The 12150-nt window shown below is 36.2% G+C and overlaps 1 protein-coding gene across 1 annotated transcript in view; it reads left to right on the top strand.

Moving 5' to 3' along the window:
* Positions 1–11943, top strand: part of LOC107725209 (contactin-associated protein-like 5) — a 49646-nt gene extending 37703 nt beyond the window's left edge. Inside the window, exons 14-24 of the mRNA XM_016534396.1 lie at positions 690–846; positions 1699–1826; positions 2010–2180; positions 3082–3300; positions 3467–3706; positions 5984–6208; positions 8590–8723; positions 9021–9105; positions 9647–9850; positions 10820–10894; positions 11516–11943. Coding sequence (XP_016389882.1) covers positions 690–846; positions 1699–1826; positions 2010–2180; positions 3082–3300; positions 3467–3706; positions 5984–6208; positions 8590–8723; positions 9021–9105; positions 9647–9850; positions 10820–10894; positions 11516–11712 — 1835 coding nt within the window. The 3' untranslated portion in view covers positions 11713–11943. The remainder of the gene's footprint in view (positions 1–689; positions 847–1698; positions 1827–2009; positions 2181–3081; positions 3301–3466; positions 3707–5983; positions 6209–8589; positions 8724–9020; positions 9106–9646; positions 9851–10819; positions 10895–11515) is intronic.
* Positions 11944–12150: the final 207 nt, after the last annotated feature.

The following is a 12150-nucleotide window of genomic DNA, read 5'->3' as shown; positions in this document are numbered from 1 at the left end:
CTGAGAATCCTGTGGCGAACGCCCGCTTATATAGCCAGATGCCCCGCCCATTCTGGCGGGCTTTGGCTGGCTTTGGCGGGCTTCGTCGCCATAGGCTCGTGCAGCTCCGCTGCCTAGCCATTGGTTCATTTTTAATACACTGCACGAACCAATGGCCGTGCAGTTTCACTGCTTGAATGAAAAGGCTTCTGTTCAGGAGAAAAAAGGCTTTTTTCCCATATGCGTTTAGCAAGACGCAGTACTCGTTCCCGTATCTCAGGGAACCGAGGTTACGTTGGTAACCGAGTACATTTTTCTAGATAAAAATGTCATGGTTAATTCAGTGCATTACTTTAGCATTTCTTTGTCATTTAATTGTGAAATTAACTAGCAATTTCTTAGTTTCTACACTTTTTTTCAGCTTAACAGTGAATTAAAAAGCTCTATAATGTCAGTGTGTGGATTTTATATACACATACTATTAGACAATTGCATATGAATTTATGACTCTATACCCCATATTATTTAACACTCTAAAAATGGTTTTGTTCTTTTTTTTGTTCTTTTTTTTATATATTTGTCTGTTACCGACAATGGGTGTAAAATTCTGTTATTTTTTGTTTTGGTATGTATTGAAGAGGACTGACTTGTACAGGTCTTGATGAAGATAAGCTTAAGATGTGCTTTAGGTTGAATTGGTGTTGTTGCAGACGGCACCCCTTTGTCCTGGTGGGTGGACCGCAGAGGAGAGAAGAGGACCTACTGGGGTGGATTCCAGCCGGGGGTGCAGCAGTGCTCCTGCGGTCTGGAAGAGAACTGTGCCGACATGAACTACTTCTGCAACTGTGATGCAGACAGAGTGTCATGGTAACAAGGCAAATGCAACTCATTACGTCTGTGAGATTACTGAGATGAACCTTACTTTTACTAACACTGGGTCTTATTCACAGATAATAGCACACAAGTTGCGTTATTATGTGTGCTGACAAGGCTCAAAACCAGATGAAATGCAGTAAACACCTTTTATATAACCTTGACTAGTTTTATGCATAATTTATACCTAATCCATGAGTAAGACTTATTGTAGGGTCACTAAATTATTACCGGTACATTCATAATGTACAAGATATGATACGTATTTAAAATGGTCATTTTATTATATATATTGTATAAATAAATGTTTGGGGTCAGGAATATTTTTGTTTTTAAATTACAAAAAAAAAAATTTATAAAAAAAATGCTTAGCAAAGCTGCATTTATTTTATTAAAATGACAGTAAATATTATTACAATTTAAAATAACTATGTTAGGTTTTAATATATATTCAAATATAATTTATTCCTGTGATGGCAAAGCTGTATTTTCTGCAGTTATGACTCCAGTCTTCAGTGTCACATGATCCATCAGAAATCATATGCCGATTTGGTGATTAAGAAACATTTCTTGTTATTATCAATGTTGAATAGAAGTTTCAAAAGAACACCAATATTTGAAATATAATTTTTTTTGCATTTACTGACATGTTTAATTAATTTAATACATCCTTGCTAAATAAAAGTAGTAATTTCTTTCAACAAATACAAAATAAAATCTTACTGACCCCAAACTTTTGAATGGTAGCGTATATCTAATATATCCATTTTTGTTCAAATGCTATGTCTTGTTGCCTTATACATCTAATGTTAGAGGACTGTTTTGAATATGTGCGTTTGTTTACAGGGAGAATGATACTGGCATCCTCTCATATAAGGAGCAGTTGCCGGTACGGGAGATTGTGGTTGGCGATACTTACAGACTGGGCTCTGAAGCCATGTATGTCGTGGGACCCCTGCAGTGCTCTGATGACAGTATGTGAACTGATCTCTTCTGCTGTTGTCATATATGACAAGGATGGATGTTTGAAAGAGACTTAAGAGAGAAGGAGCGAGAGAAAAAAGAAAACAAGCGGACAGATAACAGATATTTCAGTGTATAAAAGGAATATGTAAGCTGTCAACTATATGACATTTATCTTTCTTCCTCTCTGTTAGAGTTCCTGTGGAATGCTGTATCTTTTTATCAAGCGGCTTCATATCTGCAGTTCCCGGCTCTCCAGGTGGAGCTTTCCCTCGATGTCTCCTTCTACTTCAAGACTGCTTCCCCCTCCGGGGTCTTTCTGGAAAACATGGGCATTCAAGACTTTATCAGGGTTGAGCTGAGCTGTGAGTCTCTGAACATCTATAAGAATGTGGCAATGTCAGATTTAGGTTTCCATTAGAAATCTAATTGAACAATATAACATATAAAGTTAAAAAAGAAGAAGAAAAAGATTAAACTTTCAAATTATAATACTTATCCATCCATTATTGTTTGGTATAGGTCCATAACTTGAGTACCACTTTAAAATATCTATCAATTTCTTAACATTAGTTGATGCAATAGGTGTAATGAATTAACAATGAAAAAATGTTTTCAGCATGCATTTAGTTTAATTTAGAATTTGAATTTATCAATATACTATTGTTCATTGTTACTTCATGTTAATTCATATTACATAAAATAATTGTTCTTTTTATACAACTTGAAATGTTAAACATTTATTGATATTCACTACTGTTCAAAGGTGTGAGGTTGGTAAGATTTTTTTTATGTTTTTGAAAAAAGTCTCTTATGCCCACCAAGGCTACATTTATTTGATCAAAAAAACATTTGGAAATAACAATTTTCTATCTTAATATATTTTAAAATGTCATTTATTTGTGTGATGGCAAAGCTGTAATTTAAGCAGTCATTAGTCTTCAGTGTCACACTATTCTTCAGGAATCATTCTAATATGCGAATTTGCTGTTCAAGAAACATTTTGAATGGTGGTGTATGTATAAACTACATTAACCAAGATAATAAATGTTGTAAAATTATTGTTCATTGTTAGTTCATGTTATCTATTGTAACTAAAGTTAACGTAAATAACCTCATTTTTACTGTAACTTGAATGAACACTCTATTATTGGTATTACACTATATTTGGTATTTTTATCTGTGATTTTGCTTTAATCCTAGCTGTTTTAGAAGTGTTGGTTTTCGCTTGTTCAGACTGTTTTCCTCATGTTCCTGTTCACCCAGTTCCCTCAGCTGTGACTTTCTCCTTTAATGTGGGCGACGGGCCAGTAGTCCTGACCGTCAAATCTCCCGTGCCACTGAACGACAGGCAGTGGCATTGGGTTCGAGCCGAGCGCAATGTGAAAGAAGCATGCCTGCAGGTCGACCAGCTGCCCCTGCGGATCATAGAAACCCCACCTGATGGACACCTTCGCCTTCAGCTTGGAAGCCAGCTGTTTGTTGGTAAAATAAACCTTTTGAAAGTGCACTGCAGAGAGAGGAGTTGTATTTGTTTGTTACTCTTTATTCAGTCCAATAGTAGTTTTTTATATTATCTTTTCACACATCTGCCTCTGAAAAGTATTCCTGATTACTTTTTTTCCCCATAATTTACCCTCTCATCTCTTAGGGGGCACAGCCACAAGACAAAGAGGCTTTCTTGGATGCATTCGAGCATTTAACATGAATGGGGTGAATTTTGACTTGGAGGAACGGGCCAAAGTGACACCAGGAGTGAGTTCAGGGTGTGCGGGTCACTGTAGCAGCTCAGCTGGACTCTGCCACAATCGGGGGAAATGCATTGAGAAAAGCAGCGGTTACATGTGCGACTGCACTAACTCCGCTTATGGAGGACCCTCTTGCACAGAAGGTAATATTTTAAATTTAACTAGTGATGTCAATAAATTAAACCTTTTATAAATCAAGTAATACATAGAAAATGAATAATAGGAATAAAGAAAGCACTTAAAAAGTCTATTCGTAATAACTAATAAGATATTTGATTTGAGAGAATCCATATTTTACTTTGACTAGATTAATTACTTTGTCTCAGACATGATGAAACTGCCATGTAATATGTAACATGACATCTATATCTTTGCATAATGTACTGTAAAAATTAATTTAGCCATATGTCAGTGGGCAAGCGCTGCCAGTCTTTGAATAACTCTGCTCTATCAAAGGCTCTCTGATGCTGGATTGGAGAGCCTTGATGTTGCCTGTATGAGCACAGAAGGCACAGAAGTCTCGAAGGCGTATGTGTTGAGTGGGATTTTTGAACATCTTGATGTACAGAATCTGAAACAAAGCTACTTTTTACATAAGTATCTTCAGTTTACAAAAGCTGCCCTGCCATTATGATAGAACAACAAAGTATTAATGACTTATCGTAACCTTGCTACGTTTGAATTCGTCACTCTCCTTGTGTGGGTGGAATGTTCTAGAATCTTGTTAATGAAAGTTATGCCATACGGGCAGACATGCTTAAAACATACCTTAGATTTTTTTTTTCCAGAAATATAGTGTTATACAATGTCTGTAAACAAGAGTGGGAAAATCTATACATTTGTATTCATGAAGACATCAGAAAGTCAGACGTGCGTAAAGCTGCCCTTCTTTAGTTTGATCTAATGAGCTGTGCTGATCAAAGGATGAGATGAGAAAGTCTGACTGTTCTGTTCTCTTGCCTCAGTCTGTCTGTCTGATAGTCTGTATCTAATAGGGTCTTCCATTGTGATGATGCACATTATTCAAATGCAGACAGAGAAGAAAATGTAATTATAAATGCCAAAGTATTTGTTCTGATTCTTGCTGCAATAGTCATTGACGGATTATGATACTGGGAATGTTTAATATCTCAATTTTTAATATTCTCTGTATGTTAGTTGTCTGTCTGTCTGTATGTCTGTGTTTCTCCTGTTTCACTTGAAATTGTATCACATTGTGGAAAAAAATGGGTTGCAAATGGTGATTCTTGTTGACTTCAGTGCTTTCCAGCCTTCAAACTTAAAGTCCCCATGAAATCAAAATTAAAGTTTTTTTGGGTGATAGTATCAATATGTTACAATTTTCGTTGAGGAAAGCAACACTACTTCGAACAAAACTAAAACTTTTAACTTTCACACATTGATTTGTTAAGCCAACATTCAGAGTTTGTCTTCTAGTCTTCACAGATTTTCTTTTTGTAATTGTTTCAGTTTTTTCAAGCACAAGGACACATTTCTGAATACTTAGGTCAGTTTTTCAAAACTCTACACACACTTCTCCTAATCAACTTTAAGCTTGGCACAGCATTCAAAATGCACTAAAACTTCCAAAACACTTCATACATGTCTCTAATCAAGTAATTCTTCCATAACACCAGCAAAGGTTGTCACCCAGCAAACACGCTGTCACTCATAAAACAATGCCCTAAAAAACATTATCAACAGATAGCATTATATAATGTTTTCTTTTGTAAAATATCTTTACAATACAAGAATGAAAGCTCTCTACTATTCAGAATTCACTTCAGTATATCTTACAAGGTCCATGTTTGCATTACAGTAGAAATTGTTCCAAAGTTTGTCCCCTTTTGTATAGACGGCAATGACATTGAAAGATAAACACCTGTGTAGGTGTTCAGCTATATCATTTTTAGTTAGATTTAGAATATATTTCATTGAGGTATTACTGTAGAAATGTAGCAAATTGCTGTCTTATTTGGTTGTGTATTATTTTAAGTTTTGAACTTTTAAAGAACATTTAAATGTGCAAATTGGCCTGTAGATACATAGACTTTTGGTGGTGGTTGTTTCTAAGTAAGAAAAGAATCCACGTACTCTGAGAGAAGTAGTCATTAAATGTATTTTGTGCCAAAGCAATGGAAAATGTTCCATAGTTTAGCCCACAAAGCCCGCATAGATGGGCTCACTGTGTGAAGAGTTTTGAAAACGTGACCTAAGAATTGAGAAACTGGTTGTAGAGATTGTAAAAAAAAAAAAAAATGTATTGTTTTTATTAATTATGCATGGGCATTGCTTGTAGAATCTATTGATACAAATGTATGCATTATCAGCAGTCACACACCCCCCGTTCAAAGTGCTTAAACAACACGTAGGAAATCAGGAATACTGACAATATCCATCTGGTCTTTTTATGTCCACAGAGATGTCCATGTCCTTTGAAAGAGGAGCGTCGGTCACCTACATTTTTCAAGAGCCATTCTCTGTCATACAGAACAGGTCGACCACAGTGCTGTCTGTCCCTTCTCAGTACAGCAAGACCAGAGACAACATGGCCCTGAGTTTCCAGACCACACAGAGTCCTGCCATGCTGCTCACAGTCAACACACTCAGCCAGCAGTATGTGGCCATCATCTTAGCACGGAACGGTGAGACAGCTGTGCAAACGTATATCATTCTCAATGCTGGATGAGTTAGTTTATGAATACTTTATATGTCTATAATAGGGATATTGCAGTCCTAAATTAATTACTCCCGTCCCCTATTATCCAGAACACTGTACTGCAAGATTAAATTTAAAGAAACATAAAAAGTTATAGTTCTCTGATTGTGTTCTTCTCTAATTAGATTTAGTCCACTATAGGCCATTGATTAATCCTGCTCATTTGTTCTTAAACTGTCAGTTTTACAGTCTTGTAGATCACTAGAAGGTTGTTAGAATCGTAGTAAATCACAATTAACTAGCAAAACATTAAGAGCCAAACTAGATCAGACATTGTCACATAATCAAAGCTGTTAATTTCATCCTGTTCTTCAGGTACACATTAAAACTCTTAAAAGCATAGTTCACTTAAAAATGAAAATTTTGTCATCATTCATTCATTCTCATGTCATTCCAAACCCATATGATATTACTTCTTCCATCAACCACAAAGTTGTTGCAACAAAAGAGTTGTTTGGGCAGCATGTTTCAAGCTCATCTTGAAAGCTATCATCTTGAAAGCTATATCAACCCCCCAAACGGACAAAAAACACCATAAATATATAGTTTTGTTATTGTTAACTAATACTAAAACGATAAAAAAAATCGTTTTTGTTAATTAAAATAAAGCTGAAATAAATTAAAATACAAATATCAGATAAAAAACTTAAAAAATTAGAAATGTTGTCTGAAATAAAATGTTTAAGTAGAAGAACTAAAAATATTAATTTTGAAAGAAATAATATAAATATTAAAAACTAATAAAAATGGGCAACTGAACTAAACATTTAAACTAAATTTAAACAAAAACTGGGAATTTAAAAATAAAGACACCAAACTATAATCAAAATAGTTCTATTATATAAAAAGCCATTTCATATGCCTGTCACGCCCCTGGACTCTTTGTCACACCTCCCCAGGTTTGCCGTGTTCCCTTTAATGTTCCTGATGGTCGCTAACGTCACCAGCTATCCGGACGACGCGCTCTGCGCTTTCTATGATGCAAGCCTGAACACCGATGCAGAGCGTTGTCGTCCGAAGATGGTCCTTCGGAGGAATTCGCCGCCTTCGTGGAGTGGACTCTGGCGAGAAACGGGTCGCCACTCACCATCTGCCCCGTAGAGGATCTCGCCGGATCCACTCTGGATGTGATCATTAAAGACTGTGAATTGAAGTTATCTCCGTGTTTCCTCGTTCCTCGCTCCTTGCCTCCCGAGAAGTGTGACAATGCCAAGTCTTTTCAAGTCAGATGATAGTTTTGTGTCAAGCACAGGCACAAAAATTAAGCTCTAGATATTGTCTTATTTTTGAGATTTGCAAGTTCTAATATTCAGATGTGACACAACATGATTGTTTATGAGAACCATTGACAAATGGCATCATTGGCGTTAATGACACCTTGATGCGTCATATATGAATATACAGAACAAAAACATGAAACCTATATAAATTTACAGAATTTCCTCACAGAAAATGTAAGATCAAATGTACTGCTGATACTTTTTGTCATTTTTGTCATGGTGACCATTTATTTTTATTGCACCAAAACTAGCAGCATGAGCTTTGCACTGTGCTAAGGTTTGTGTTCCATGGAAGAAACAAAATCATACATGTTTGGAACCCAAGGCTGAGAAAATCCTGAAAGAGCTGTGCTTTTAAGATCAGTCATGCCTTCACCCAGCTTAACAAAATATGGATTTTTATTGTGCAACACTCATTCCTACATAATAGTACCACCCACATTCTTGTTGAACTAAATCCAATCACACAATGCTTTTTAGAAATATTGACAAAAAAGTGTTGTGCAGTAATCCTTGGCGCACAACGAAAGTCAAGAGATGCCTCAAATATAACTGTGAGGGAATTTCAGCACGACCAGCACCTTGACCCTTTATCTGCACTATATTTGTGTAGGAGGGACAAATAAATGTGTATTGACAGACAGAGTAAAGGCTAGAGGCTGCCAGGGAATTAATATTTATACATTTTTTAGAACAGCTGCTAAGGTCCTACATAGTCTATATATAAACATGTTGTCTCATAGACTTATGCAAGACTCTACTTGAGAGCTGGAGCCGTGAAGTCCATCTGCTGAGCTCTGTAAGAACGCTACAGGATGACTCACAATTATATTGGAACATACACTCAATTCACCATGACTGGAGTTACATGGTTTTAATCTTTGCTTGACTAATCTAAGTACCAAATGGATAATAAAATGGATTTTACAATGATTTACAACATGCTCACAACAACATCATTCATCCCTGGCTAGAGCTATAAGTAACGTTTGTCAAATGTGCTAATGCATTGATCTGTTTTTCTCAGGGAGTTTACAGATCTGGTATCAACTGCATAAGGAGAATAGACCGGATGTGTTCAGCCCCATCTTGAGCAGCCTGGCAGACGGACGGCTGCATAGAGTTCACATCCAGCGGGAGGGAAAGGACGTCTTTGTTCAGGTGTTATTTTTCAAAGCATACATGTCTCATGCTATGGTTAGCACATGTAACAACACAAAAGATATTACATTACTGGAATGTAGTTGATTGAATTGCTTTTTTACACTGAATTTGTTTGAAACATGAGATCCATGTACAAAGATGTACTCATAGTTCTGAAATAGAGTCTGTTTATAATAGTTCGATAGTACATCGCCTTTTGATTCAGCTTTAATGCAGTTCTTGAATAAATAGAAATTTCATCACATTCTGGGTGATTTCTCTTGTATTCATTCAATTGCTCTTGATTTTTCTTAGGTTGACCATGAAAATAAGAAGTACACCCTTTCATATGATGCCGCGTTTAACTCTATGAAGTCACTGACCTTGGGAAAAGTCACAGGTAATGAAACTAATTGATCCTATTTAAAAAGACACTAATTTAATCCTTTGGTGGGTAGACAAGAGGCAAAGAAGGCATTTTTCACATTATCTGTTATGTGGATTAAAAATGTCTGCATTCATAATAATGTCTGCTCCTTCCTCATGTGAAGTTCTCCCACTACATAGCGCCATTACTTTTCAGAACTTGTCATGATGCTTGATGGGTCTGAAATTTCCCCTTTCCTGACATTAGACAAGGGTGATTCAACAATGAAGGCTGACTGTTTGAAACCTTTTATCTTTCTTCACTCACTCAAAGTGTCTAGCAGTCACGAAGCATGCATTAACAGTGAATGAGCAGGACTGTGCCTGTGTCTGAAATATTCATGGATTTGAAAAGAGTGAAACTTCATAAGTTCTTGCTTGTCTGTAATTGTAACTTTTGATCTAAATGCTCACAATAGCTGCAAGCAGTGTTTTTGTTGAGTAATTACTGTTAATGTGTGTGACAGAAACTATCTCTGGCATATATGCATTTATTATTTTCTTTTTCCAAACAGGAAGTGATGTATTGGATGAAGAGGTAGCTAATGCTGGGTCCAAAGGCTTCATTGGCTGCTTCTCATCTGTCCAGTACAACCACGTTGCTCCACTGAAGGCAGCATTATTGAACCGAGGGAGCTCTCTAGTCAGCATACGAGGACATTTACTGGAATCAAATTGCAGAGCATTAGCTGACCTTTCAACCTCTGTATCTCGTTTAGGTAAGTTCTTGGAAATTAATACAAAAGTAATTAAGCTGAGAATTGAAAGCTTTTGCATAGCATTTAACTGCTGTACAATTTCAGGAATATTTTTGGTATTGAATGTTGTCAGACATATCATATCCATAATTTAAATAACAATTTAAAAGGAATAGGCATCACAATATGTGTTAGGTAGGAAACATATCCCAGTTGCCTCATAATTTCACCATGGTAATTGTGATAACAGTGGGCCACAGGTCTGCTTTAATGAAATGACACATGTATTGCACTCACCTGGTGTGCTTTTTGTGTTTTGAAGAGCTCATGTGGCTTTATAGTTATTGTAGGCATAATAAAGACATCCTGTGGCTGGGTTAGTTATGAGAAAAATAGATGCAATTTATAAACCGAACACTTAAGAAATAGTTGCAATGAGCATGGTCCAAGTCTCATTTCATATATTCATATATGAATGTGATGTTAGAACCAGAATAGTTTGTATTTATTTTATTTTATGTGTGCCATTATTTATCTTTTCAATGATTTCTTAAAAAATGTACTGAGCATTTATGCTAATTTTCTGCAAATTGGTTTATACCACTACTACTACTACTAATAATAATAATAATAATAATAACATAAAATGCACAGGACATCACTGATGCAAGATATTCTTTGTGAGGGAGATGCGATCTGTGCAGAATTAAAAAAAAACATTTTACATAGAGTTGCCAAGCAACCATAGCACTAATCTACTATGTAACTGAAATTAATAGATGTAGACATAAAAATAACTTTTCACCATTGAATGTTACAGATTTTTTTTAAAAGAAGAAATAATTCAATGAAAAGGAAGTATAATCGGCATAATGAAAAACAAGAGGGTTGGACTCTTAAAATGTAAAACAACTGCATCTTGTCCACATATCTCTTTACAATGTAAACTGTGTTGTATTTCTGTGTGATGCATGTGCCACCTTTCTGTAGATCATGGAGAGGAGGTGGGAAAAGATAACGAGCATCGCGAAGACAACAGCCAGCCTGATTCAGCTGTAATCGGAGGTTTGTTTTACCACCTCAGTCTGCTTCATTTTTTCATTTGTAACAGTCAGTGAAGTATGAAATGAGCTTTCACTATCACACATATTGTTTATGTTCATCTTTCCTTTTTGCTCTCTTTATTTCAGAAATGGGTAATGACTTTGTATTGGTAATTTGTTGTGCGCAGTAACTTATGGTAATAAAATCTCCATTGGAACTGTCACAAGGGATTGTTCACTGTTAGTTATTTGTTGGCAGCATAAACTTTCCATTAAAGTAGAAAGAGAGTTTGTAGAATGTGTGAGACTGTGTGAGTGTTGCTTTCACTATTTTATTTTATTTATTTATTTATTTATTTCTGTCAAGCTTAACTTGTATTGAACATGGAATGTAAGGGGACATTCACACAAGATGCAACCATTTTAATCACTTTCTAAATTTTTGTCCATGCAAACCTGCAAACTTGAATCAGTTTTTTTTCCTGCATCTCAATAAGAGTTCAAACATGCCTTAAAACATGCCTTGACAAATTTTGGTTTGTTCCATTGTGCTTTTTATAAATACAAAAACGCATTCTGTGTGAACGGCCCCATTTCCAGTTCAAAACACTTTATAAGTTGAGTGTCCGATTCTGATTCGCAGGTGTGGTGACAGCTGCGGTCTTCAGTACCCTCTGTGTGCTGGCAGTGATGACTCGTTTCCTTTACCAACATCGACAAGCTCAAAGAACTGCAAGACTCCAAGAAAAGGAACACCAACGTAGCCTTGAAGCTGCTTACAGGGCAGAGTTTCACCTTCACAACTCCACGAGAGACAGCATGCAAGAGTACTACATCTGATGGACAATTCTGCAGCTTTCAGTTCAGCTATCAGTTCCTCTCGTGTCTCCTTCAGCAAACGTGTCGTGAGGCCCTTTCTATCCAGTAAGGCTGGTTAGTTGGAGATTTCCTCGCTTTGGGAACAGTGGAATCTTCTGATCTGTGTAAGTAGTAGCTTGTAGTTCTCACAGTGCTTGCCCCAAGTGTTGGATTAATCAGCATTAGGTTATTTATGGTATATGAGTGGTGTGTTAGGAGGTGTTTGTATTAATTCAATAATATGCCCTCTGGATAGAAACTGAAATTGAGGGCATTTTCCTTAGTGCATGAATGCAGATGCAGATTCTGAAGTGTTAATCATACTGTTAACAAAACAAATCAAATTAAACACACATATTTTAAGCCTGTGAAATTTTTTAGGTTGCCAGAAACAAACAGTGGCAACATTTATGAGAGAAA

Source organism: Sinocyclocheilus rhinocerous, unplaced genomic scaffold, assembly GCF_001515625.1.
Source record: "Sinocyclocheilus rhinocerous isolate Xijiao unplaced genomic scaffold, SAMN03320098_v1.1 scaffold3807, whole genome shotgun sequence".
NCBI lineage: Eukaryota > Metazoa > Chordata > Actinopteri > Cypriniformes > Cyprinidae > Sinocyclocheilus > Sinocyclocheilus rhinocerous.
The sequence above is the reverse complement of the archived record's forward strand: the minus strand, read 5'-3'. Positions and strand labels throughout refer to the sequence as shown.